General features: G+C 55.5%; 3 protein-coding genes across 5 annotated transcripts; 1 reads left to right on the forward strand and 2 right to left on the reverse strand.

The window, feature by feature from the left end:
* Positions 1–174: 174 nt before the first annotated feature.
* On the forward strand, positions 175–1,937 carry LOC139602961 (SH3 domain-containing kinase-binding protein 1-like). The gene is made up of 5 exons (XM_071453231.1): positions 175–237; positions 961–1,012; positions 1,150–1,261; positions 1,396–1,457; positions 1,535–1,937. The coding sequence occupies exons 3-5, from the start codon at positions 1,170–1,172 to the stop codon at positions 1,855–1,857; spliced, it is 477 nt and encodes a 158-aa protein (XP_071309332.1). The 5' UTR covers positions 175–237; positions 961–1,012; positions 1,150–1,169; the 3' UTR covers positions 1,858–1,937.
* Positions 1,938–2,505: 568 nt separating this feature from the next.
* On the reverse strand, positions 2,506–5,246 carry EVA1B (eva-1 homolog B). 2 transcript variants are annotated; one of them, XM_071453230.1, is made up of 3 exons: positions 5,032–5,246; positions 3,701–3,817; positions 2,506–3,619 (listed from the first exon to the last, which is right to left on the reverse strand). In XM_071453230.1, the coding sequence occupies exons 1-3, from the start codon at positions 5,108–5,110 to the stop codon at positions 3,207–3,209; spliced, it is 609 nt and encodes a 202-aa protein (XP_071309331.1). In that variant the 5' UTR covers positions 5,111–5,246; the 3' UTR covers positions 2,506–3,206. The 2 variants fall into 2 exon arrangements, with proteins under 2 accessions (XP_071309331.1, XP_071309330.1); XM_071453229.1 differs by lacking the exon at positions 5,032–5,246 and having other exon boundaries at positions 3,701–4,958.
* A 522-nt stretch (positions 5,247–5,768) lies between these two features.
* STK40 (serine/threonine kinase 40) lies at positions 5,769–27,961 on the reverse strand. 2 transcript variants are annotated; one of them, XM_071453063.1, is made up of 12 exons: positions 27,862–27,961; positions 21,796–21,908; positions 19,781–19,900; positions 18,757–18,842; positions 18,163–18,306; positions 16,782–17,009; positions 15,908–15,960; positions 12,941–13,056; positions 9,741–9,885; positions 8,972–9,091; positions 8,615–8,699; positions 5,769–7,981 (listed from the first exon to the last, which is right to left on the reverse strand). In XM_071453063.1, the coding sequence occupies exons 3-12, from the start codon at positions 19,890–19,892 to the stop codon at positions 7,763–7,765; spliced, it is 1,308 nt and encodes a 435-aa protein (XP_071309164.1). In that variant the 5' UTR covers positions 19,893–19,900; positions 21,796–21,908; positions 27,862–27,961; the 3' UTR covers positions 5,769–7,762. The 2 variants fall into 2 exon arrangements, with proteins under 2 accessions (XP_071309164.1, XP_071309165.1); XM_071453064.1 differs by having other exon boundaries at positions 21,784–21,908.
* Positions 27,962–27,966: the final 5 nt, after the last annotated feature.

Genomic DNA, 27,966 nt, shown 5'->3' on the forward strand with positions numbered 1-27,966 from the left:
CCCTGGTGTCCCGCCGGGATGGCCGGGCAGCCCGGGAAGGGCACGAGGTGGGTTCGGGGAGCCGGAGTCCCCCACGGGGCACAGGGATGCGGCGTGGACCAGCACTGAGGTGCGTCTGCTTCAACTTCCTTCCCAGCGTGGAGCCGATTTCCTCCGGCATCACGTGCACGGTGTGGGGCTGGGGCAGCCTGGCACGGCACGGCACGGCTCGGCCTCGGGGCAGCCCCGCAGCGGCAGGTAGGAGGGAACAGGCGTGGGTCCCTGCACGGGGATCATGCCCAGGGCAGTGCCCGTGTGTGATCGCACTGCTCCAGGGCTGGGCTGTGCCCTGGGGCCCGGGAGAGCTGCTAGAGAGGGGCGGGCAGGGTGCTGGGCACCGCTGGGCACCATCTCCCTCTGCCACCGGAGCCAAGGAGCACCGGGACCTTGGATAGGGGCATCCTCACCCCACAGCCCTCGGTGCTTCAGCCGTATCTTTGGGTGGGTAATCCCAGCACCATTTTTGGTGTCTGCGAGGCCTCTGTGACAAGGGCTGTGCTGGTGGCAGCAGCAGGGACCAGGCAGCATCAGGGCTGCTGGCCCACCATGGGGTCAATGGCCCACCACGGGGACATGGTGGCCCACCACGGGGACATGGCGGCCAACTGTGGTGACAGGGGGGCCTGCCATGGGGACAGGGTGTCCGTCATGGCCTGATGTCCTGTCAGTGGGTTTGTCCCTCGTCAGTGGGTTTGTCCTGCTGTGACCCCAGGGTTCAGCAGTTCAGGGATGCTGCTGTGCTGTGCCATGGATGGTGGTGGGGATGACACCCTGCCCGTGCTGCAGCGCTCATGGCAGCTCTGCAGCTGCCTGCTCTGCCTCACGCAGAGGAAGCACCGACCACAGCAGGGCTGGTGCAGGGCTGGGAGAGGCTGGAACAAGGGCCCTCCTCAGCACCCGATGATCCCCTTTGCTCCTCAGCAGCTGCAATCAGAGAGAAGAACAAGGAGGGCGAGGACAGGGATCCCCCCGGGTGAGTCCCCCCGGCTGGGGGAGAGGGAAGCACAGGGATGTGCCTGGGCCAGCGCATGTCACGAGCAGGAAGCGCTTCCTGCCCCTCTCGTCAGTGCTGGTCCCAGCCCCAGCCTTGCTTCTGCCTCCTCTCCCCAGAGCTCCCAGCACCAGTGAGGATGGAGCCAACCAAGTTCCCACTCACCAAGAGGATGGCTCCTGCTCCCCCCATTCCTGCCAAGACCAAACCAGCCCCCGTGCTGGCCACCAAGTAAGACACGTGTGGCTGTGCTGGGCTGTCCAGGGCCCCTGCGGTGTCCCAGTGACAGCACCATGCTCATGGCTGGCCTTGGTGAGGGGCTGGCACCTCCCTGGCTGTGCCACTCACACCTCTGCTGTCCCCAGGCCCAGTGACCCCCAGCCCAGCACCTCAGCTGACATGGAGTGGGGCAGAGCTGGTGACCCAGGTAGGATGCAGGGGCCATGCAGGGGTGGCCGGGCCCTGCCCAGCACCAGGGGCTGATTCTTGTTCTTTCTTTGGCAGATCCCAATGGCTTCAACATGGTGTCAGTGACCACAGCCAGGCTGAGCCACCCCACAGCCACACGGCCACGAGTCCCCGGCCAGCGGCCACCCAGCATGGCCCTGGGGAGCACAGAGGGTCCCCATGGCGGGGAGCAGCCCCAGGGGCTGCCCCGTGCTGCCCTCTGTGCCCCTGTCCCCAGCACGGGGCAGGCGCCTGTCCCACCATGGAGCACAGAGGGGCAGGAGGTGCAGGAGGGGAGGCCACTGGCCCTGGAGGACCTGAAGGCTGAGGTCCGGACTCTGCACATCCTTGTGGACCTGATGCGAGTCCAGCACCTGTGAGTGGGGATGGGGGTGTCAGGGGGTCCCCAGTGGCTCCTGGCTGCTTGTCCTGGCCCCAGCTGAGCCACCCTGGTGTGTTGCAGGCGGGACCTGCAGGAGCTGCGGCAGGAGCTGTGCCAGGAGCAGGCTCAGCGCCAGGCACTGCAGGTGAGTCCCTGCCAGGGGTTGCCTTGTCCTGGGGTCCCCTGTGCCCCCCAACAATCACAGCCTCTCCCCACAGGCGGAGATCGAGCGGGTGAGGAAGGGGCTGCCCTGTTAGCATGGAGGGCAGGTGGGTGGCACACGGCTCTGTGTGCCCCCCCAGCCTGGTTCTGTACCCATCGGATACCAAAGGCCACCCCCACACCCAGGCACTGCTCCCTGAAGCACAACAGCCCCATGACCTATAGAAATCGTTTAAAATAAACTATTTTGGGTACAAAGTGCTGTGTGGGGGTTGCTCAGGGCTGCCATGCCCCTGAAGGGTTGGGCTGGTCCTGCCAGGCACAAAGGGTCCCACCATGGCCCAAGGGGTCCCTCCAGGGCCCGTGGCAGGGTTGGGGCAGGGCCTCCTCCTCCCCCCCCTCCTCCTCCACCCCCGCACAGTTTCCCAGGCCAGCTCCAGTCCCAGCCCCAGCCCATCCTGGCCTCCAGCCACTGGAGAACATCTGGAAAACATCTGGATCCTGCTGGCGCTGGCGGCAGGGGGGAACCAGCCTGGGAAGGAGCTATTTTTATAAATCTGCCGGGGAGGGGGCAGCGGGGCCCGGCACCCCGCGGGGCTGGGCTGGGATGGGGCAGGATGCGGCTGGGCCCGGCGGGAGCTGCCGCATCCCTGGGGAGCAGCGGCCGGCCCAGAGTCCAGCGGGAACATCCGCCCTGCTCCGGCCGCAGGGCGCGGGGTCACGGCGGGCGGCGCCGGAAAAGACCCGGCTAATTTTAGTGGGGCCGGGAAGGGAATTGGCTCGGGGAGGGGTCCAGGGCCCCCAGAACGCTGGACCCGGCACGCTGGGCTCTAGTTCCTGTACAACAGCACCATGTTTGTGGGGCAGGAGCCCACGGCTCACACGGACGCACAGCCCGGCCCTGCCCCACGGGTGAATCCGGCAAGGGCTGCCCTGTCCTTGTCCCTATCCCCGTGTGTCCCGGGGCTGCTCGGCTGGTGCCAGCCGTCGTACCAATGGCTCAAAGTGCATCGTGTCCCGCAGTGGCGGGGGCGAGTCCAGCCCTGGGGGTGTCCGTGACGCCGGGTCTGGCTCTCCGTGGTGCAGGGACAGTCCAAGGCAGCTCCCCCGTCCGTCTGGTCCCTCCTGGCACGGTGTGGGATCAGCCGCGGGGGAGCAGACACCGTGCCAGGGCAGCTGCCGGGCTCAGTAGTAGTGGACGCGGCCCAGGGTGCCGATGGTGCCGGATCCCAGGATGTCGGGCTGCCCGTTGCGCCAGATCTCGCGGATGATGCGCTCCCGCTCCTCCAGCCGCTGCGCCCGCTCCAGCTCCTCGGCCGACGCGAACACGTTCACGGCCAGCGCCCCGTCCCCGGGGCCGTGGCTCTCCAGCGGGATCTCGGTCACCGGCAGCAGCGACTCAGACGCTGCGCGGTCGACGGTGTCCTCTTCGTCCTCGTCCTCCTCGTCGTCCTCGTCGTCCTCGCTGATGTCGCCGGGGCGCGCCGGGGGCCGCGGGGAGGGCCGGCAGGACAAGCGCAGCACCAGCAGGCACAGCGTGAGCACCAGCCCGAAGCACACGCCCAGCACGAAGTAGAGCCCGAAGCTCTCGGGGTTGGCTGCAGGGGAACGGAGGGGGTCAGGGACCTGCCCGTGCCCGCAGGGGGCCCGCGGTGCCTCCCAGCCCCGTCCCGGCTCACCTCGGATGTGGGCGTATGCGGCCATGCTGTTGCTGAGCAGCTCCATGTCCCTCCGGCGACTCTCCATCCTGTGCCTGGCGGTTCTCAGCGGTTCCAGGGCCGGCACATGCTGGGCATCTGCGGGACACGGGCTGAGCAAGGCTCTGCAGGGGCTGGGATCCCCCCCAAGTGCCCCGTCCCTTTCAAGGCCGTGCCTGGGCATGCCCTTGATGAGCTCCAGCTGAGCAGGGCTTCGTGCCTGCGCTGCGCTGCTCCATCCAGGGCTGGAGCCCCAGAGATGCCGAGCTGGAGCCGTCCCACTCCCGCCGCCCTCCGTCCTTCCTGAGGGAGCGGGACGGATGCGGCCCCTCCTGGCCACGGCATCAGGCGGGTCTGAGGCACCGGGCCAGGGCTTGTGTGCCCTGCCCGGCCATGGGATGGGTCACGGGGCAGAGCAGGGCCCCAGCACCAGGCTGCCGGTGCTCATGGGCACACACGTGTGCTCCACACGCTCCTGGGGCGGTGTCCCTGTCCCCCACACTGTTCCGGCCCAGCTCCAGCCTTGGCCCTTTGCCGTGGGACCCTGCGGGGCAGGGACAAGGCCAGGCACGGTGCAAAGGCCACCGGGACAGGCCAGCGGTCAGGATGAAAGGCAGGACAGCAGGAAGGATGGGCAGCAGGGCGGTGGGAAGGATGGGAGGCAGGACAGCGGGCAGGGCAGGGCAGGGCGGGAGAAAATTTGGCCCTGGCAGGGGACGAGCTCATTCCCAGAAACGGCTCCAGAGAGGGAGGAATGAGGAAAGAAATGCAGAAAATGTGACACATCAGCAAAACCATCCCGGACGGTCCAGAGCTGAGGGGCCGCGGCACATTCTGGGGCTGGGCAGCCCCTCTAGTGGGACACCCCAAAACAAGGAGCGGGGGGTGCCCTCCCCATGGAGCAGCTGCACGGGCAGCCCTGGCCCGGCAAGGGGCTGCGGTGGGGCTGGAGGGGCACAGCCCCCCATGGAACCCAGGGATCCCCTGCCGGTGGCGGGGCATTGATGAGGGCTGGGCTGGCTGTAGGGCCCGTGGGTCCCCAAGATCCAAGCCCCGAGGTGCTCAGTGCTGTGTCCCCGAGCATTACACCGTGTCCCCAAGCCGCCTGCTCCGCATCTTCCACCGCTACGTGCCCGCAGCCCGAGCTGTGTCACTGAGCCCTGTGCCCTCAGCCCCCGTGTCCCCGCACCAGCCCCGCATCCACCGGCCCTGCAATTCCCCGACGCCAGAGCACCTGAGCGGGATGGGACCGAGCCTCGACACCCGCCGGGGCCGTGCTGAGGTGCCCCGGGGCGCCCGGGGCTGGTACTCACCGGGGCGGGAAGGCGGCGGCGGCAGAGCCGCTGCACTTTGGCTGGAGCGAGGGAAGAGAGAGCAAGGTCTGTTTAGCATTAACGCTGCAGCAACAGGAAATAGTTCGGAGGCGGCTGGCGGTCAGCGCTCCCGCCGGAGCCAATGGCAGCCCCGGCCGGTGCTGAGCGGGGCGCGGGGCCGGGGCTCGTCCCGCTCCCCCGGGACGCCACGCTCGGCCCTGCGCTGGAACCGCCCCGGAGCGGGGCCACAGGCGGCTCCAGGCCCCGGCCCAGCCTTGTCCAGCGCCCATCCGGCCAGGCCGGGCTTGGCTGTGCCCAGCCTAGGCTGGGCGGGCGGTGCCGGAGCCAAGGCGAGCGCTCTGGGCTGGGGGGTTCAGCCCCAGCGGCCAGCGTGGGTTTGAGGAGCTGCCGGGGCCGGTGCCAGCCCCACGGCGGTGGCGGCCACGCAGGGTGGTGCCCTCAGCCCCACGGGCCGAGGTGCGGGACACGCCAGGGCTGGTGGGGCCGCACCTCGGGGCCACGAGGCTCCGCATGCCAGCGCTGTCCCCAGCGGCCACTCCAGGCTGGCCTGGGAGGGACAGGCTCGGCGGGACTCGGGGCCCTGGGGCAGGACAGGGCTGGGGGTCCCATGGGGCACTCAGGCCCGTTGGTCTGTGAGCCTGCCCCCCTCCCAGAGCACATCAGTACCCCAAAATCCCCCATCCCACCCATCCCTCCCACCCCTTCCCTGTGGGGTCACCGGGCTGTCGTATGAAGTTTTATTGCCGACATGCAGGAGTAGTTCCGATGTAGTACAAAAATAACGTCTTTATACAAATTTTTTTCCTTTTTTTTTTTTCTTTTTCTTTTTTTTTTCCTTACAACAGGCTCTGTCCCGCCGTGGCCCTGTGGCCCCCATGCCCCCTGCACCACCCCCTTCCAGTTTGCCTTAGCACAAGTGAATTGACCGGTGCTGCCACTGCAGGATCCTGGTGTGATACAGCCTCAGGGAGTCCCAGAATATTGCTTTTTGCTTTAACATTGGGGAAAACCAGTAAAAATAAACAGGGAATGAGGCAGGAGAGAACCAGAAGGAGAGAGCAGGGCCCTGCTGGGGTGCTCAGGGGATCCCTGCCCTGCTGCTGGTGGCACAGGGGGTGATGGGCCCACAGGACAGACCCACCATTTCAAAATAAAATAAATAAGGCGAAAGAGTTGGGGCTACTGGCTCAGCTGGGGTGGTGCAGGGAGCTGGTCTGTGTTAGTGTTCACAAGGCCCTGCCTGGCCACAGGGCCTTGGCGAGGCGCAGGCAGGACGTAATGCCCAACACGGCCAGGGAGGTTCAGGTCCAGCCCCCTGTCCCCACAAAGCCACTGCTGGGGTGGCCCAGCTTAGACCCCGTCCCCTTCCCTAGCCCGGGGCAAGAAAAGGCAACAAAACGCTACAAACATCTGCAACTCGCTCCCTGCCCACGCCCAGAGAGCACTGCAGCCCCAAAAAGCAGGGCAGCCGCCCCAGCTCCAAGCCTCCCTGCTCACAGGGCTGGCAGGAGGGTGATGCCAGGGCTGGGAGCAGCCAGGAGCAGGGAAGGAGGCAGCTGAAGAAGGTGCTGCCTTGAGCAGGAGCCTGGGGCAGGGCACTGGGAGCCTTGGGAGCTCTGTGTGAGAACAGTTCATCGGGCAAGACAGGCATCCAGTTCATAAATGAGGCTCAGAAACAATCGTTCCTGCTCTCAGCACAGGCCAAAGCTCTTCCAGTGGCACCAGGTGACAAACCAGGATGTCTTTCCCCTGCCTTGGCATGAGGGCAGAAGCAGCCCCAGGTTTGGGCTGGCATGGCAAGAAAAGCTGGGAACAAATACAGTAGAGACTTCAGCCAGCCCCTCCTATCTCTAGGCGAATTATTTTGGGAAGCTTTTCACATTATAACTCATATATTACATCTGTACCACAACTGAGGGGGGAAACGCTAAATCAGAATTAATGCAACTGTAACTGCACCTGGGATATGCTACTGAAAAATAAGATAAAATCATAAATCCTTATAAACTAAAGGAATCAGTGAGAGGTGGGAGAGGGGGCAGGGGCCCTGGCAGGCCAAGTCCTGCAAAACCTTTGAACTGGGGACAGGATCTGATCCCTGCCCAGACGACTCCTCAGCTCCTGCCTGAGGCGGTGGCCAGGCTCTCCGGTCACAGCGGTGGCCACACAGGACTGGCCAGCATGGCCAGACCAGGTGGCACCTAAGGACAAAAACAGATTTGATGCAGATGAAGGGAAGTGGGAGGTTTCAAGAAATTCTGCCTTTCGAGAAACCCTGATAAATCCAAGCTTATTCAAACCACACGGAGCGGGCGCCACGGGCCGGCCCCGCGCTGCACGGCCACGGCTCTGTGCCAGCAGCTTCACCCTTGGAAGTCTCCTCCTTTCCCACGGGCTTTGCTCGATCCAGAGAACAGCATGGTTAAAAAGACAAGAGAGGTAGATTACAGTCATGATCAAAAGCAGATTAGTCATCTAGGCTTCGATTTTAAAAAAACAGATTCCAGAAGATGCCAAGAGGTTGCTGCTTCCAAAACTAGCTTTTCCAAAAGTCTTCTCCGTCCGGGGCGGGTGTGAGTGCGTGTCCCTGGACAGAGCTTGGGATTGCTACATTATTCCCCGTCGTGGGACACCGGTATTGCTGTAGGCTGGAGCAGGCGAGGTGAGGGCAGACTGCAGGGTGGTGCTCGTGCTCTTGGGGCAGGGGAAGCTACTTCCGGAGGTACCTCTGGGCCAGGATGGCCGCGTCCAAAGGGTTCATGGGCTGCGCGTCGTGGCCCAGGCGCCGCACGGGCGGGATGTTCCCGAACTGCCGCTTCTGCAGGAAGCTCTTGGCCTCATGCAAGGTGTTCTTCTCCTCAGCCAAGAGCAGCTGCTGCCTCATGTAGTTCTCAAACTCGTACTGGGAGCACTCCTCCGTCACCTTCACCTGCAGAGACCGACCTGTCAGAGCCACACCTGGCAGCCCCACGGCTCCTCTGATGGGCCTGAGCTACCACGGGATAACTGGGGTCCCAATGCAGGGAAGGGACCTGCTGCTGGGGACACAGAGGATTCCTCGTGAGCTTGCAGTGCCACCAGGACACAGCAGCTCTGTCCTGACACGGCTCATCCCAGCCCTGGCAGCACTGAGGCTGCAGCTGCCTGACCCCTGTCCCTGCGGCACCGTCACAGGTCCTGCATGGCTGTCCCTGGGCAGCCAGGCCGTGGCCAACACTTCTAGCATGAAACAAACCGGCAGGAAAACAGGATGTTTGCTCCCATGGCAGAGCTCACTGGGAGCCAGAGCCAACACTGCTGCCTCCTCCCAGCATTCCCAGCTGTGTGAGAGGGAGTGAGCGCTGCTGGGAGCGGAGTGAGCTGCTCTCATCAGCTCCGGGGCCGAGCTCACTTCCTGGCAGCTCAGCCAGCTGGATGTGCCTCTTGCTCCCAGCAGCATCGGCCTTTCCTTCCGCTGCACAACGTGAGGGACTCAGCTCTGTCCTCCCCACCCTCCCCTTCCCAGCTGGGGGACACAATGGGTGCCACCACAGACAGTTCTGTGGAAAGCAGGGAAACCTACCTCCTGGGGGTTTTCGGGATTAGCCACTTGGTCATCTATGTCCGGCACCACTTGCAAAGGGCCACTCAGTGAGGACATGGACTGCCTGGAGGAGAGCACAGCATTGGGATCCAGAGCATGGCACTGGCTCAGCCACTCTCACCCAGCCCCAGGGTGATCCCACCGGGATGGTCACGCCTGCCATAAGCATTTGCACAGGCCTCCCCAGCTGTATCCATCAGCACACAGTGGTGGACACATGGGATTTAAAGACTTACTGCAGTTCCCAGACTCTCCTCTGGTGAGGTGAGCCAGCCACAGCTGGAACAACACAGCCTGTGGCCAGAGACAGCGTGTCCTGTCTCTCCTTGCACATACCAGGACGCTATGATGGAGCTGAGGGAATCCAGCACTTCAGAAGCCGTCAGCCGCTGCTGCGGGTCCAGGACCAGCAGTTTCCGGATCAAGCACACAGTGTTTTCTGAGACCCGGCCATCCCTGGGACAGACAACATGGGGTGAGCCTGGGGTGGGCTCAGTGTGGCAGGATGGACATGCTGGGAGCACAGCCCAGTGTCGCAGGCAACTTTTATGAAAAATCCTTTCCTTAGGACTTTTCCTCCTGAGAAGCTGAGAGGCCTCAGGAACAAAATGTAACCAATGGTTATCTGCTGCTGTGGAATGCAACAGGTGGATCTGGGATTGGTCTCATGTGGTTGTTTCTAATTAATGGCCAATCACAGCCCAGCTAGCTCAGACACAGAGCCCGAGCCACAAACCTTTGTTATCATTCCTTTCTATTCTATTCTTAGCCAGCCTTCTGATGAAACATTTTCTTCTATTCTTTTAGTATAGTTTTAATGTAATATATATAATAAAATACTAAATCAAGCCTTCTGAAACATGGAGTCAGATCCTTCATCTCTTCCCTCATCCAAGAACCCCTGTGAACACGGTCACAGGCCAGGAGCTACAGGAGCAACCACTGCTCTGAGCCTGCCTCACCTTCCCACAGACTGTCCCACCCCCTGCTCCTGCTTCCTGCACACCGCCTGTTGTCAGTCCTGCTGTGACCCTTGGGGTGCTGAGGGGTGCAGCTGGCCCAGTCAGCCCCTCATGGGCAGGCAGGAAGGGCAGGCTGTACTCACTCGGGGATGGTGTACTCGGCAGCCTTGATTTTGCGGAAGAGCTCCTGAGGTATGCTGTCGTAGAAGGGGAACTGGCCGTAGAGCATGGTGAACAGCACCACCCCCAGCGCCCACATGTCACTGGGCTTCCCGCGGTATGGCCGGCCTGCAGGAGAGGGCACACACAGCCTGAAAATCCTGGAAAGCACAGCCCTGGCAACCCCCTCACCTCCCACAGCAGGGGTGCTGAGTAACCCTCACATGGGACCCTTTTTCTAAGCATTAACCAAAAGAATTAAGGCTTCCCATAACATGACACCAAAACTCTTTCCAAGGTGCATCCTCTGTGAATAAGCAAATTGTCCATTTCCACACAAGTGTCCTCCTGTTTCCTATGGAGCAGGAATATCCCTGCTGTGAACCAAGGGCATCAGGCAGTTGGAACTGCTGTGCTGGAGTTCCCAGGTCAGTGTCCCTCACACAGAACCACCCAGCTTGCAAGGTGGAGGGAATTCAAGGAGCAGGGAGCACAGGGCAGGAGGATGCAGGAAAGAAGACCAGGCAGGATAAAGCTGAGCCCATGGAGAAGGGACTCTGACTGTGGGATGAATCTAGCACACAGCCACTGAAGCCAGATGTAAAAGCACAGAAGGTGCTTTCCTGCACAAAGACATTTAGACAAAGACACCAGAGAAACCCTAACCCAAGGCTGCTGCAGCCCCAGGATTCACCTGATGCAAACGCTGCTTCTAAATCCCTTTGGTCACAACAATCAGCACACAGCAGCATGGACAGGGTCACAAAATCAAACCCCAGTGCTACAGCAGAGCACAGGACTCGGGAGAGACTTCCTCTGACTCACACAGTGAGTCACTGCTGCAGCATTTGGTATTTGTACTAATTATTCTTTGCTTTATATGCTCAGAAAAAGGCACCTCTCCCTCCTCCTCCAACTTTTCCTGCTGTGACATTTCAGCAGCCATCCCTCAGCAGAGACAGCTTCTCCTGGAGACCCACAACAATGATTAATTCCTCAGGCGCTCCAGCTTCCCCCTGCCCAGGAGCACCGGCAATACAGAGGGAGGGATGTGCCAAGCCTGAAGGTGGAATGTCCTCAAGTAACTTCCCCCTTGATACTTGGAGGGGAGCTGCAGACTGAGCAGTTTTGGGAGGGCATTTTGGAGAGCACAGGATGGGCCCCATGGGCTGTTGGCACACACCAGAACTGGGGTGCAGCACAATGGCAGTGAGAGCAGGATGAGTCCTGAGCTAAGGCTGTGCCTTGCAGGGTCTCAAGCAGCCTCAGCTGTCAGGTATCAGCCAAGACAGCCTGTTCAGTGCCCTGTGGCCAGTTATACCACAAGAGTGCCCTGAGAAGGTAGCTGGAGGCCTGAACAGATCAGCACCCAGGAGCAGAAGGAGCAGCTCCTCGTAGCCTCCTTCAGCTACTTGAGCCACAAATGCTCCAAGCTCCTGCAGAGCAGTTGGCTTCTATCATCCATCTGGTCACAAGGGCCTCAGGATATCCTGCAGAACAGGAAAGGCTTGCAAGAGCCCCAGGATCCACCTCCTCGCCTGCCTTTGCTCCCTTCCTTGCCGGGAGGGAAGTGCCTCAAACCTGCCTGGCAGATCAGGATGGAAGAGCTCGGCTACATTTACTGCTGCTGCCTGCAAACCTGACAAAAAACCTCCTGAGGGGAGTCCACTGGGGTGGGATCCTCCAGGACTGGCTCCCTCTGAGGCCATTTCTGCAATACAGTTGCTTGGGATAGCAGGAACAAGTAACTCGTGTTAATGCCTGATATCTGGATCTACAAGAGGGAGAGGCTTTGTGTGCACAGTCCCACCTGTATGTGCAGCTACTAATCTGGCTCACCTGCATGAGAGGAAAAACCCCCCAAAATGATGCCTGGGTCACTACACTGACAACCAGGACCAGCCCTGCCTGCTCAAAGGCTGGTACAGGAGCACAGAATCACAGAGTTACTGGGTTGGAAGAGACCTTCAAGATTGAGTCCAACCCAGCTGCAACACCTCAACTAAACCCTGGCACCCAGTGCCACATCCAGGCTTGTTTTAAACACACCCAGGGATGGGGACTCCACCACCTCCCTGGGGAGACCACTCCAGGACTTTACCACCCTTTCTGAAAAAACTTTTTCCTAATATCAAACCTGGTCATAAAAGGAGACCAGGTTGTTCAAACACAACCTACCCCTCCTAAACCCCTGCTGGCTGGGTCAGATACCCTGGCCATCCTGTAATGCTGCATGATGAAATCAATAAAAACTGTTCCATTATCTTATCAGGTACTGAGGTCAGGCTAACTGACCTATAATTACCAGGATCCTCCTTCCCACCCTTTCTGTGAATGGGTGTCACACTGGCCAGCTTCCAGTCATCTGGAACTCCCCCAGTGAGCCAGGACTGCTGGTAAATGATGGAGAGAGGCTTCACAAGTTCCTCTGCCAGCTCCCTCATCACCCTGGGGTGGATCCCATCTGGTCCCAAAGATTTATGAGCAGAGCAGAGATGAGAGCTCATGGAGAGAAACCTCCTGAACCAACTGGACAGAAAGTACAGCTGTTCCTGATGGTCCCATGCACTGGGAACAGTTAAAGGCAGGAGGACACCAGGGAAAGCTGCTCTGTGGTGGAGCCAGACTCTGCTCAGAGCCTCTGCTGGAGACAAGGCACAGGCCAGGCTGCTGGAGGGGGGGATCCAGCCCAGACTGCTTTGGCCTGCTGTCATCATTCCTTTAATTTTAAGTAACTCCTCTCAGTTGGTCCAGAAGCTGCCCAGAGGGTCACTGGCAGTGAGCAGCAGCTGGAGGAACTGGTGCTCTTAGGGCACAGCTGGAATGCACTGACATCCTGGTGGGATCTGGACTGGCTGCCCCTTGGGCCCAGGGTTTTTACCTGCAGCTTAAGGAAAGCCTCAAGAACTGAATTCTGACACTGGAAACAGAACATGTTGTCTGCAGTCAGATTCATTTGGGAACAGCCAAATTTGAAGCAGCTTTGAAGTTCAGACAAGCTCTAAGAAAAAAGTCAGCCTCACTCCTCCCCTCCAACTTTCCCAGCTGGAAAACCAGACCAAGTCTCCTAACTGGACCTTAATTAAGAGGCTCTCATGAAGGTGCATATGGGAACACAACAGGTGGTTTTATTTACTGTCAGGAGGCACAAATAAGTGAAATGAGTGCTGAGGGGAATTCCTACCACTGAGCACGTCTGGGCTGATGTAGGCAGGGCTGCCACGCTGGTCCTTCAGCAGGTCATCCTCGCTCACCAGGTGCTTGCCCAGGCAGAAGTTGGTGATGGTGATCCTGTGAGTCCTGGGGAGAAGCACAGGGAAGGGTGTCAGGGGACTCAGGCCATCCTGCACAGACAGCAAGGTGACTCCAGAACAGGGACTGTGCCTGTGGGGCTTTCTAGGGGGCTTGAACTGCTGGGAGAAGACACACAGAGGTGTAAAATGAACTCTATCCCAAAGGGGAGGGATTCCATGCCTGCCAGAAAGGCTTGCAAGGCACTCACAGGGGCAGTAAAAGGCTCTGTGACAATGTCTGGGTGGCCTGTGTCAGCGTGGCTGCAAGCACAGGCTGTACCTGGCTCATCTTGCAGCCTTGGCTGATCTCCTAGGAACATCCCAGCCTGCAGCACCAGAGTTGCAGGATCTGCCCCAGGTGCTGCCTGAGCACTGGAGGGCAGGAGTGTGAACAAAGCTGAGGTTTATTTTAGCTGCTGATATTGTGCCCTGCACTTCCCAGCTGCCATCTTCTCCACACAGCATCTTCTGGGAGCTGAGGGAAAACACCCTGTGGAAGCTGCCCCATGCCTGGGCCCTGAGCACTGGGTGTTTACAGTCACCAGAGGAGCTGCAGGAGTTGTGATCAGACTCAGCACAACCACGCCTGTGTCACTCAAGAATCCCACACAGGAGCCTTCAGGTGGCAGTTCCATCTGATCTACAGGACTGCTCTCCACACACAGGTGTGCACAACACAAGGCCTGAGCAACACCCAAAAACCTTACACAGAAAAGGGAGAGCTGCAAGTACACAGAATTTCTTTATTAGTTCACCCCTACTTCTCTATGGTACTGCCAGCTCCCATTAACAATTTTTTCCAGTGCAAGTGAGCTAATTACAAAACTATTGTTCCATTAATCTTCCCTGTCATTCAGATAATTTGGATTTTAATTTACAATGTAAAGGTGTGAGTACAAAAACACTGTCTGGAAGATTTCTTGAAAAGTATTTCACAACTAGAACCTGAGAGAATGGATTAAGTCAGTCACAGTAACAAAGAAACATTTCCAGCCAGTCTCACAGACAAATGAAATAGAAGCAAGTGTGGGTTGGCCATGGAGAGCTGGTTATTAAAACAGACAGACTTGTGTTTAAGAAGTGTTAGCTTCAACTGTCAGGAGACTTCCCTGGCTGAATAACAAGCTGCAGGATTTGTTAAGGATTTAAAAGACTAAGTGTTCTATAGGACACTAAAATGTTCAGGGTTGCTTGATTCTATTTAGTCCCTGAAATTTGATCTAATCTGTAATCACTCAACTCCTCCTGCACTGGCTTATGAGGAAACCTGAGAGGCTTTAATGTTTGTGGGGAAGGGAATCTGAGGGAAGTGCCCCAGGTGGGATGTGCCTGCAGGACCTTGCAGTGCCACGTTGTTACCTTCCTTCCCGGCCCTGAGAAGGGCCCTGGCTCTTTGTGAGCAGGGCTGGAGCAGAACAAAGGGCTCAGCTCAGCCCCACGGGCTGCTCCTCTCCATGGAGATGGCGCTTACGCCTCTCCCACCCTTCCCTGTGACTCACTGCTGCACAGGCTGCAGCTCTCCCTCAGCAACGCTGAGAAAAAAGCAAAGGCAGAGATGTAACACAAAGAGAGACTCTGGCAAGTGTGTTCAAAGCTTCAAACACCTCCCCCTGCTAGTGGGGCCCTGGGTGTAGCTCCACTGGTGGGGTGCTCCCCTGCACTCAGTGCCCAGAAAAGAAGGGAAGTTCTGCATGGATCCTTTAAAGCACCAACCTTTGTCTGCCTCTTCCAGCAAGGAGGAGAATCAAAGCAGCAAGCACAAGAGATTTATCTTAAAGCAGCTCTACAGAAACAACTTGAACCAACTTAGAGGTGGCCCTGAGAAGCAGCAGCAGCTGTGTGTGTGTGTGTGGGGAACCAAGAAGTTCAAGTTCTATAGATAAAAGCTGTTTCCTCTCAGTGCTAGGGAGGAGAAAGCAGCAAGCTGTGAGCTCAGCAAACCTGCAAGCTTTGTAGACTCAAAGCCTGCAGAACTCCAGCCTTCCCTCTTTTTATTCATTCCACAGAAACCCAGACAGTGTGAAAAGGATGAATTCCGCTCATTCTTCAAGTAAGTGCAAAATATTTAGTCAGTAATGTAATCCTGGAGGAGAGAGCAGAGGATCTGAGCTGCACTAGGCTGCCAGCTAAGGAACACAGACCCCAAGGCACTGAGCAGCTCCTCAGAGCCCCCAAGCAGAGCCAGGCCACCTCCCCCTGCCCTGGGGTCCTGCTGAGCTCCTGCCCCTCTCTGGGCTGGTCCCTCTGGGTCTGCACCAGCATCCAGCACCTGCCAGGCTCCAGAGGCTCCTGTCAAACCAGCAAGGGAACAAGGGAGCCATTTCATACACAAATCCACACTGGACAGAAGTGCTTTTGTTTTGATAAGTCAATATTTCACTGCTAGCAAAAACACAGCAGGGCAGCAGTCAGATCTAACACTGCTGTGATTGTAGAACAGCCAGCAGGGCTGGGAATGCCTTTAGCATGATGGAGGGTGAATGATGGGAACAGAACCAGCCACCATGGTTTTTTTTGGTTCTTTTTAATATATATAAAATCAATACTTTTCTTGCAGGTTACTAAATTACTATAAAATTGAGTTTTCAGCAGTTAGAATCCAAAAAGAAGTCCTGACAAGGGGCCACTAAGCTGGGTGGGAAAAGTGAACTACCCAGGTGGGGCTAAATTCAGTTTTGGAGATTAATTTATATAACTTTGAGCTGGATTTGTGGTTTTGCACAGCCTGCTTCCCTTTTCCTCACTCTCCTGCACAAGAGTACTCAACAAGTGCTGCCTTTGGCAGTGTTTGCATTAGAAATCTGCTTCAAGGAAGAAACAAGACTACTGCCAAGCCAGCAGCTCTCCAGCACACTTACCTTTTGTTTAGCACCATGTTTCCTAGTTTCAAGTCTCTGTGCACAATGTTTTTCTGTAAAAAATATAGGAGTATTACATGAGCAAAAGCCTATTTGTTGTAGAAGTATAAATTTCATACTTGCACAAGAGCACTAAAAAGAAATCATGGCATCTGCACACTCTGAAATAACCCAGGTCAAGGTTTCAGATCAGGTTTCACCCTGAGTACTTTGTGCCCTTCACTTTTGATTGTGATCAGGACAGAACAAGCAAATTTGCTACTCTGAACACAAAGACAGACTTAGTGTATCCAAGAGACCTGGAACTGAAGTGTCCAGGCTTGGTTAGAGCAATCTGATGAGCATTCCTTTACCAGACCCACACTGCACTGCCCTGTGTCACAGGGGAACGAGTCAAACATCAGCAGAATCCATTTTTATTACAGTAGTTTCTAGTTCATTGATCTCAAAATCTGTAGCTTGAGGTTCTGATCTCCAATCAATTCTTGCACTGTGATTTATTTTGCTTTGCAGGGAAACAGTTTCTGTTTCCTGTGTTTGATCAGGCTCTGCTCTCCTCTTTGACTGCCCCTGTCTGAGCTTACCACACTGTGGTTCACCTGACCTGCCCTCAGCCCAGCTGGTCCCTCTCCACAGCCCACAAACACCACATTATCATTCAGAAACATGAGGAGCAGGGAGGGAAGGGAATGCAAACATGAGGAGCAGGGTTAGAAGGGCTTGGGGCACGAGGTCTTATGCAGACCACTGTTAACATCCCTGCCTTGTAACCTGGCCACTGCCAGCCCCAGGAAGTTCTGAAGCATCTGCTATTCTAACATGGGAAAATTTTGCCTCCCAGCACTGGAAGGGAGCTCTCTTTCCAAGCTCTCACCTTGTGTAATGCTTCTACCACTCGTACCACGTCATAAAATATCACCACGGTTTCCCGCTCGCTGAGTCTCTTCTCTTTAATGACATAATGCTGCAGATTGATCAGATCTGCTGTTTTGTCACTGAAATCATGAGCACAGAGACAGTCCAACACCAGGCAAATGCGCTTCTTCATCTTCCTGACCATCCTGTTGGCTTCCAGATCTTCTATGATTTCACAAGCTCGGTCCTGGGGGAGGCAAACACAGAAGCAACCCCTGAGGGCAGCTTCAGGACACATGCACAGAGCCTGGCAGAGCAAATAACTCAGTATCTGGGGGGTGATCTCAAAATAAGCAAATGCAATCACAGTGCTTGGTCTTTGTCCTGAAGCAGGATTTCAAAAAGATACAGGAGCTCACTTAATGAATCACAGAGTCTCAGGCTGGTTTGGGTTGAAGGGAACCTTAAGTTTCATCTCATTCCATCCCCTGCCATGGTCAGGGACACCTTCCACGATTTCAGATTGCTCCAAGCCCTGTCCAATCTGGCCTTGGACACTTCCAGGGATGGTGCAGCCACAGCCAGGGCCTCCCCCCCTCACTGGGAAGAACTTTTCCTAGGAGGAGAAGTACAGAAGGCAGAGGAAGTCTCTGCTCTGTGTGCACATCAGCACTAATGCTCTTTATGCACACAGACACCTTGAGCTGAACCCAGGACAGCTCTGCAGTGGAGCAGCCTCTGGGAACAGAGGGATCCAACACACTGTTCATAAGAAGAACAGAAATCTCAAGGCACAATTAGCAGTTCTTCCATGACAGTAAACAACACACAGCAGAGCTGGACATTTGGCTTATTTAAGATTTAGTACAGATGGTCTCAAGTGAAAAGCATGTTGGCAAAATGTAACCAGCAAGTCAGGCAATACCAACACCCAAACCAGTAATTGCTATCAGCCCCTCACATCAGTGAAGAGCCCTAAAGGCACCAACAGCAACACAATCCAGTCACACAAAACTGATCAGCACAGTGACTGGTTTAACTTGCTGAAACAGTTTCTTGGCTATTTGTCCCCTCTTACAAGTTATAAACAGCAGAGGGACCAGAAAGCACAAATTCAGTTCTAAAATATGCTAATTAATTTGCCAATGAAATAGCTGTTGTTCTGTCTGAAGAGGGGGGTGCTGAGTGCCTGTCCCACCTGTGAATGTTCTCACATTTCTCAAAATCCTACTGTACTCTCCAGAGCTCCTGTTTGAAGCAGCTCTGAGGTGGTTAACCCCAGAGTGCTGCAACTTGGACACACAAGAGCAGGGTCAGCACGAACTGTACATTAAACAAAAGCAGCTCAATCCATCAGCAATCCCTGGCATTGCCCCAGCCTGGATGGTGACCAAGTGTACCTGGAAGAGCCCGTGATGATGGACCACTCCTTCCTGGTTGTGGAGCAGGGAAAGAAGAGAATACTCCGTGTGCAGCAGCATCTTGCCCTGTCGCTCCTCCTGGGTTTCTATTCCTTTATCACCTCTTTCTTCTAAGGTGAGAATCTTCAGGAAAAAGGAAAATGCCTTTACAGTTCCCAGAGGCACACAAATGCCCCCAGCCCTCTCTCCTTTTTGGCATTCCCATGTGTTTACAGCTGGTGGAAGTGCTCTGATGGTTGTGTCCTTGCCACAGGCCTGTCTGAACTCAGCACCATCTGTGCAGAATGCACAGCAGCAGCTTCATTAACATGCAAAGGTGGCTGTTTGCAAATATCCCAAGTGGGTTTCCCCTCCTGGAGCTGCCCCATTCAGGTACAGATCCAAGGGCTCTGGGAGAGCAGCAGAGGCCTCATGTCAGGGCTGATCTGGACATGGATCTGGCCCTGCCAAGGGGGAGCTGCAGCAGCCATGTCCCACTGCACTGCTTCAGCCCACGCCACTCACTCACTGCCCAGGTGCTTCTGCACAGGAGCTGGAGAGCCCTGAAGGTCTGGGAGCCTGCAGTTTGCTTACCTTCAGCTGATAAAAGTCATCTGTCCCGTCCTTTCTTGCCAAACACTGAACAATACTTGGCACAGGGGAGTTACCTAAACGTGGACCTACAGCACAAAGCAGAAACAGACTTGTTTTCCCTCCAGCAGCAGTGACTAACCCGGGTTACATCAGCTGTCACTAGTTATGTTTGCTTGCACCAAGTTCCCTTTTCTGCAGGAGGCTTGAGTGCATTTTCACAGATCAAAAGCCAAAAAAAAAAAAAAAAAAAAAAGGTCTTGAACTCTGAAACCTTTTGGGATAATGTTTCATTTGTCTTCTGGAGCAACATTTATCAAAGCCCACACATGGCCCAGCTGTTTGCAGAAATCCTAATTTCTGCATGCCTGAACCACACAGCTCTTACATTCACAGCAACACCCATGGCAACTGTTACTGCCACACCTGGGAACACAGCTGCCACCTCTGCAGGGATGGCTCAGGGGTGTCCAAATTAGCCCAGATTTCAAGTAAACATACAGTCTCCACTCCTCACTTTAAATCAGTCAGCTCCAACTGATTTTCCATTGTGAAGTCTATGATGACAGTTCTGAACTAACAACTATTCTAGAACTGTCCAGAGCTGGCAGAGTGGCCTTGCCTTGGTACATAGCACTTTGAGTAGCACTAGTGAACTGTTAAGTTGCCCCCATGCTGATGTGACAACACATTCCAGGTCAGCAGGGTCGAACACAGCTCATATCAAAAAAACCCTCAATGAATTTGAAACAAAACAAACCCCCCCAAAAAAAAGCTCCAAAGGGGGTAAAATCAGGATCCATTTCTCTCCCAAGCCCCACCTGCCTTGCTGCACTGGCATCCCACATCTCCTGAGCTTGGCCAGCTGCAGGAGCTCCCAGGCTGCTGCTCTGCCCATCCAGTGACCTGCGCTCTCAGGTAAGACACTGAGTTACACCCCTGCTTGCCCTCACTCCACAGTGCCTTCTGTTTTCAGTGTTGGCACCAGCAGCCACCCTGCCCAGTGCAGAGCCCCCTCCCTGCTTACCCAGGATGAAAGGACCTGCTCTCTTGGCGTTATTCCCGGAAATCCCCGCGCACAGAGCCTTTGCCTTAGCGGATGTTTCCCCAGCTCCTCTGTCCGATGCTCGCCGCTTCATCCTTGGCTCTTGAAAGAGAACAGAGATCGCATCTCTGAGTTATTTTCTCTTGTTATTCCTGATTTCTCCTGGAAGGCTGTCACCTACAGATGCACTGGTGGCTCTGCCTACTTGTGTGTCTACACACAGCCCTGGCTCCCTGCTGACAGACCAGGGGTGGGCTGCAGGCTCAGAGCAGCTCTCAAGGCATAAATCAGCCTTCTTATTCAGGGCAACATTTCCTACAACAGTTGTTTGAGAGACATAGTGGGAACAAGTCAAGATAATTAAAGCTTGTTTTACAGCAAAAACAAGTTTGCAAATTAACATATTCTAAAAGCTCTGAAAGAAGATGCCCAAGTTAGCCCTGTGTATGGGTGTCTGCTGCTGCTGCAGCCTTTTGGGGGTTTCTCCACAGAGGATCCACATGAGGCATCACAGCCACCCACTGAGTCCCTCAGAGGTTTGAGTCTGTTCCTCAAACAGCCAAGAATGCACAAAACTGACCACAAAAATCAGTGTCTTTCACCTTTCCCAACAAGGGCATAGAAAACAAGCACAATAGTTATTGTGACATTCAGTTCAGTTCACAGTGTTTTTTCAAAAATGTATTTTTAGCCTTGAAAAAAGTCCCCTCTCTCTGTACCTCATTAGACTCTGACCTTATTACGTTTCCATCTACCTACATCCAGTGCAGCTGGAATTTGGACTCCAGCACATAAAACCCTGTCACCTCAGCCTCCATGTGCAGGAATCAATGCTGTGTTTAGAACTAACACGTTATTAAATGCTCCAATGGACATTCCAGTGAAAGGCAACACTGGTGACAACGTGTGTTTTCCTGCACAACGACTATGGGCAAAACCCCATTTGATCTATTAAATGTGAATCTCGTGGTTTGCATCTAGGAATTCATTCAAGGTCCACACATCATCACTATTTAGCACTACTAAAAACTCAACTACCTCCTCCTTATTCAGATAGTGCAGAAAGTCTGATTTCCAACATCCATTTTCTGCTGTTGAGAAATCTAAAGAGAATTTGCACAGCCAAGATCTAAAGAGCCAAATAAATTTAAGGCTTATGACTAAAACTAAAGAAAAGTCTTGTTTCAGTTTAGCTGGAAAAGCATCTCTCAGGTGAGCTTCTGGGTGTGGTGTGAGCTCCCCACATCCATCAGCTCCAGCCAACGGAAGCTCTGCTCCCAGTACAGCTCCTCTTCATCTTTAGATTTTAGAAAATAGCTTCAAAGACTTTTGCAAACACACATTCAACGTCTGTGCTCTCACTTTTTAAAGACACTTTGGGGGGTAGGTGAGAAGAGGAACCAAGCACAGCTCCATTTTCTTACTCAAACCCAATCCCAAGAGTTCTGCCCTAAGAGGTTACTACAGCAGACAGGGGAAAACATTTTCTGGGTTGTACATATTTGTTTGAGAAGATCCCAGGTGTTTCACCACATAAGAGATTGATAAATCACCTCCCTGTGAGTGAAGTTCACCCTCTGGCAGTCCCGCCCTTTCTGTGGACACAGGCTGATCTCACTGCATTGATTCATCCAGCAGCACCTGCCCAGGACCAGCAACAGCCAGGAAATAAAGGGAGGAGCCTTGCAGCAGACTTTGCATCCCTGCACTCCTGACTCCAGCACCTTCACACCTCCACAGAGCAGTGTCACCATGCCAGTGAGCTGAACAGGACCCAGCTCTGACCCCCATGTGCTCCTTGCTGTTCATTCTGCATCCCTGACCCAACATCCTGATGAGCTCCTCCTCTCCTTGCACATCATTGTCTCAGCTGGAAATGTGAGTAACACTTCCCCTGGAGAAACCCCGTGCACAGGAGCTCTGAGATAATCCCATTGTGCAATTTGGCTTGCTGCTGTAAATGGTGCTACTGTAATCAAAACAACCTGAGGACTCACGTAGTTCAGCATCAACTGTATCGTTACTCTTCTTCCAAACTAGGTTTTCCAACGTCTCAGGAGGCAGGAGTTGTCACCTTGGAGAAGGCTGGATGGGCAAAAGGTCGAGGACTCTGTAATGTGAAATGAGATTCACTTGATGCCGTGGTTCTGGATTATTCTGATTATGATAACACAGGATGCACTGAACCTTTATTTGGGCTGTTTCTCTGGGCTTGGAAAAAAGGATTGAAGCTCCTGGTGAGAGAATAAAAGGCTCTGGAAGTTCAGTTCCTGCACTGCTGGACAAACTCCCATGTCACCCGTCTCCAAAGTGATGCAGGGCAGGCCTTTGGAGCAGGGACAAACACAGGTTCCACTTGAACCCCCACCATGCAGAACCTGCCTGGGTCTAATAACATCTCAAACACACCTGACTGAGCACCAAGAGACTCCCTGCCACCACCAGCAGCTTTTTATCATGCTAGGGAGTTAACAGAGTTCAGGTCAGATCAGTATCTGATATCACTTTGGCTGGGATGGAGTTTTAAACACGGGTTTGTCCTGGTTCCTTGCAGCAATGTAAGAGGCTCTCTCTCAAGACTGATCCTGCTGATGTTAAAATGATTTTTTCTTTTCAGTCTTAAGAACTGGAAAGTCTCACCTGTTTGTGGACAGATGGATCCCTTCCCCCTAAATCCAAGCTGAATCAAACCACCCTCCTCCCTTGTCCTGCCATTGGAACAAAAATGGTTCCTCACACAGACAAAGTTACAAGTCCAGTACAGAAATTTATACCTAATTTTGATGTGACACACAGGATGTATCAAACATCTCACTGGAGAAGCCAGTCTAAAGCCTTTCAGTGTGCTAGCTAGGGCATTAATAGAATTATGAATCAATTAATTTGGGGACCTAAATGTAATGCCTTTTAATTATGTAGCTTAAGGGAATTGTTTAATTCCTGAATTACTGCATGTCCCAGTGCCCGGTGCAACAACAATGGAAAACATGAGCTGAGGAAAGCCCTTTTCATCCCAGAATGAGGAACAAGCAGGTCCTGCAGTCCAGCAGCCACAGCTCAGAGCTGGAATGGAAAAGGTACCTTTGGGGCATGAGCAGAATTACTCAGCAGCACAGGAACCACTCTTGGCTTCAGAGCAGTTGCTCCAGCCCCCACTGCACTTTTGGGGGGCTTGTCTTGCCCCAAGGGCACAGCATGAACTCAGTGGTGGTTACACTTCTGGTGTGAGGACTAGGAACCCCAAAGTGCTTGACCCTGCTGCTGTGATGAGCTGATTGTGGTGAATAAGGCAGTGGCTGGGCTGGGAACCAGCAGCAGGTGACAGAGCCCAAGAGCTCCTGCTGGAAGTTCAGGACTGCTGAGAAGTTCCTTCAAGGAGCTCACACCATTCCAGGGACCTGCCTCTGGAGGCCACAGATGGAGACATTCCATCACCCACTGCAGCAGCATTCCTGCCCAGCATTCCCTCCTGAAGCCAAAAGCTGGAGCATTTGGGATGAAGCTGCAGAGCTGCTCCACAGGTTTTTGTCCCTCTCTGTGCAGCCTTCAGGTTTGCAAAAATAGAGTTAAAAAAACAGAATCACATGAGCAGCATCAGGCTGCACCTTTTCTCACCCAAATACCACAGTGGGCAGTATTTATCAGTGATGGTTAACCCAAGGTCACATTTAAGCCTGGCTCATGGGAAGCTGTGTTGAACATGACCTAAAAAGCTCCACGAACAAAACATTAAATGGGAAAAAGCTGGAGCACGGCCCAGCTTCCCACATGGAACACCAGCAGGTCGGTGTCACTGCAAGGAGCAACGATCCCAGTGTTGCCTCACTCCTTCCCGGGCAAACCCGGCCAGAACAGCTCAGAGCCGAGTCATCAGCACGCCCAGGGACAAAGCTCGGCTCTCATTGGAAAAGCTTCCCTGAGAACAGGCGGAGCTTGGATCGGGCAGGCCTGCGGAGGAGTCACTGGCTGGGGGATTAAAGGGAATGTTTGCGGGGCAGATCCCAAGGAAAGCAGGCTGTTGCATTAAGTGTATGAAATATGGGCAGAAACACACCCCTTGTGTCCCAGCTGGTCCTCAGAGACCAGGAGCACATCCAGAGACCCCGAAGACCAAGAAGACATCATCCCACCCTGGGAGCAGGGAGAGGAGAGTCACCCGCCAAGTGTATCCAAGGGTTTTTTAGCTTTTCTTCCTCCTCAAAAGGTGAAATTTCTGCCCCCCCCATCCACAGCCCACCCTTATCCTCTTCCTCCCACAGTGCACACAGCATGATCTAGGGGGAAATTGAGAAAGAGTTATGTGTGGTAGCATGGACTTCATTAAGCTGATGTGCATTTTAATATTTAAATGACTCTTAGTCAGGCAAAAATTACTTTCTGGACATAGTGTCCTTCAAAGTTTCAGTCACAGGACTTTTGTTTTGTTCTTCAGTGCCAAACCTGTCTGTCCCTCCTCCTACAGCCAGCTCAGCCTTCCTGACATCAGCCAGGAACAATTTCATCCCTAAAGATAATGTGGAGTGCACAGGGGAAGCCTCAGCCCTTCCCTGGCTCCTTGCTCACATGGGAGGAAGAGTGGGGGTATCAGGGTGGGCTCCACTCCTCTCCCTCTGCACAGCACAGAGGAGATCCCCTCTGCAGGAATGTTAACTGTTAGTTACTGAAGGCTCTGGGGGTTGAACGGTTCTCCAGGAGAAGCAATAATAGATCTATGTATATATATTTATATATATATTTATAAAAAGCCCATTGGATGACTCAGTGCAGCCTGTGTTCCGCTGCGCTGCCCTTCCAGGAAGGGAAGCCTGCTCCCGAAACAGAGCCCTGACTCACACGGTTCTTGGAACCCAGAGGAGACTCATTCAACTTCTTCCCTAAGCGAGAAGTTCGCTCAAAACCAGGCACAGAGTTTCTCTGCCCACGGGAATAGGAGGAATCCTGGGGCGCTGGGGCAGCACGAGGGGCTGGGACAGCCCTGTGCTGTTGGAAGGCACCCAGGGGAGTCTGGAACCGCTGAGCTCCACAAGCTGGGAGACAGGAACACCTCTGAACTGCCCCACTGGAGATCCTCCTGCCTCAGCCCAGCCTGAGGATCAGCTGAACCCCAGGCATGTGAACAAGGCACAGCCAGCGCCTGGGAGTCCCTACAGGAGCCCAGCACACCTTACCTCCACCCACATGCAGCTGTGGTCAGTCTCCAGCTCCTCAGGGACCAAAAAGGCTTCCACAGGCCAAGTCACATAGTAGGGAAAGCAAATTCCATCCTGGCTGCCCCCCCTGGCAGCCAGGGAAACTCTGAAGCACAGGATTCCAGTGCGTAACTACGGCGCAAGCAACAAGCCAGGCTTTCTTCAAGCCCTTCTGATGCATCAACACATGAGATAGCCAAGGACTCATCTCTGGGAGTTCCCTCTTTGGTTACATAAACACCAACCTCAGCTTAACCCTTTCGTGCTGCAGCACAGGCCACATCCACCAGGAAAAATCCCCGTTGCAGCCCAGCACCCTGACAGCAGGAGCCTGGAAATGCAGCTGCAGCACTTGAGGCTGCACTGCTGCCCCAGCACAAATCCCTGACCCGGTCTGTGCCTGCAGTCAGGCTGTGCTCACCTCCCAGACCCCACCAGGGGTGAGGGCTGGGTTGTATGACAAGGTTTTATTTCTCATTGATTGCTTCTGATACTACCAATATGCCATAAGCCCCTGCAGCAGGACCTCTGTGTGCACAGAGTGTGACCCACACACGTGCTGACACTTCCCAGCGAGGTGTGGCTGCAGTTTCTTTCAGCAGTGACTCACCTGGCCCTACCTGGAGACAAACGTGTTGAAGTTACCTGCACACACTGCCAGGCCTACGCTACTGGGGTTTGCAGTGTGACAACACACTGACAGGAACTGCACACTTGCAAAAAAAATATTACCCAAACCAGCCTGTTTCACACAGAAAATGGCCAGACAGAGCCTACTCTGTCCAGCAAGAGCTCCCAGGCAGGAAGGAGACACACGCTGCACCTGCCTGGAGCCCCTGCACAGGTAACACCCCCCAAGCTCACTGGGCAGCTCAGGCAAAATCCCCAGGGCTGTCTCTAGTCATAGTCACAGAACAGATTGGGTTGGGAGGGACCTTAAAGACCCTTCCACCCTCCAGCCATGGGCAAAGAGACTTTTCACTACCCCAGGTTGCTCCAAGCCCTGTCCAACTTGGCCTGGAACATTTCCAGGGATGAGGCAGCCACAGCTTTTCTGGGTAACCTGTGCCAGGGCCTCCCCACCCTCACAGGGAAGAATTTCTCCCCAATACCCCATCCATCCCTGCCCTCTCTCAGTGTGAAGCCATTCCCCCTTTTCCTGTCACTTGAGGCTCTTGTGAATAGTCTCTGTCCATCTTCCCTGTAGCCCATTCAGGTACTGGAAGGCTCTCTCTATGTCACCCTGAAGGTTCTCTTCTCCAGGCTGAACAACCCCAAGTCCCTCACAGCAGAAGTGCTCCAGCCCTCTGATCAGGTTGGTGCCTCCTCTGGACTCACTCCAACAGGTCCATATCCTTTCTGTGCTGAATCACAGCCCAACTCAGTGCCTGTCAGCCTTCCCTTGCCTATCCCAGGCTCTGAAACATCCTGAGGGTCACAGCCCAGCTGAACTTTGCTTTTAAGGAGCACAATTATGAGATCAAACCCTCAGCATGGATAGCACAGAGAAACAATCAATGGATGCAGCACAAGCCCTCCAGCAACGGGGAAATATGTCCTGAATCCTGAGTACTGCCAGCCCAGGGCTCCATGCCAGCAGGTGAGTGCTCCCCTGCTGTCCCTCGGGCCACGCCTCACCTGGGTGCCAGGTCCAACCTCACCTGGGTGCCAGGTGCCTCCCCTGCTGCCTCAGAGGAGCCAGCTGTCCCACAGCACATGGCAGAGGGGTGGTGGCTCAGCCTTGCCACATCAGGCAATGGCCTCTGCTCTGACTTCTCCAGCTCCCTCTGGACATGGGATTGCAGCCCCACACCCCCACCTGTTCATACCGGCAGATGTTAAGCCCACACATTAAGGCTCTGAACTAGCAAAGAACTGAATCCCCAGCTCTGCTGCAGCACATTTCAGCACAGCCTGGGCAGGAGGGAGCACAACCCCAAACCCCTTGTGCAAGCAGTGGAGATGATGTCCCAATGAGGTCCCCCCAGCAGTGAGACCTTTCACACCCTCAGTACTGCACAAGCAGCAGGGCTCCCAAGGCCACAACCAGAGAGGGACAGCACCCAGCTCTGGGGGTGGGAGGTTCCCCAGCGCCCCGGGTGAGCTGCAGGGAGTGCAGGGCAGGGTCCGTCCCTGCTCCGAGTAACACCTGCTGGTGTTACTCATCCTCACTCAGAGGCACAGCCCTCACCTACTCACTGCTGAGGCACACGAGGCTCCTCCTCGGCACAGAGGTCCCAGAAGTCTAAATTCAAACGTTCCTGCCCAGACTGGAGGCAAAGCCAGCCCAGTCACGGGCTGTGCCTTCTTCAGCCCCCCGGTCATGCCCCCGAGCTGCTGCGGGGCTCAAACCGAGCCCCCAGCCTGGAGAGCACCGGCAGCACCGAGCCGAGCCGGGCGGCCAAGGCACCTGGGGGGCTCCCCCGGCCCGGCGGACGATCGGTACCACCGGCGCGTCTGCCCGCAGCGCCCGGCCCGGCCCAGCGCACGGTGGGACCGGGATGGGGACGGGTCCGGGGCCATGTTCCCCACACTCTACCCACGCTTCGCCCTCATTCACCGACAGCCCCAGCTCCCTCGTCTCTCACGTATATCCATGGGCCCGGTCCCGGTTCCCTCCGCTCTTTCTCATCCTCCTCACTCAGTCACGGCCCAGTCCCGGTTCGGGTTACTCCCGCTCTGTCTCACCCCTCACTCACCCGTGGCCCGGTCCCGGTTCCCCCGCTCTCTCCCGCCCCTCACTCACCCCGGTCCGGTTCTCCCGTTCTCTCCCACCTCTCACTCACCCCGGCCCGGTTCTCCCGCTCTCTCTCGCCCCTCACTCACCCACAGCCCCGGCCCGGTTCCCCCCGTTCTCTCCCATCCCTCACTCACCCATGGCCCCGGGCCCGGCCCGGCCCGGCCTCGCTCCGCTCCGGCGGCCGCCTGGCACCGGAAGTGACGCACCGCCACCGCCCCCCGCGACCAGCCCGCCCTCTG

This window comes from Agelaius tricolor, unplaced genomic scaffold (genome assembly GCF_023055355.1).
Source record: "Agelaius tricolor isolate 1412-34295 unplaced genomic scaffold, bAgeTri1.0.p SCAF_36, whole genome shotgun sequence".
Classification (NCBI taxonomy): Eukaryota; Metazoa; Chordata; class Aves; order Passeriformes; family Icteridae; genus Agelaius; species Agelaius tricolor.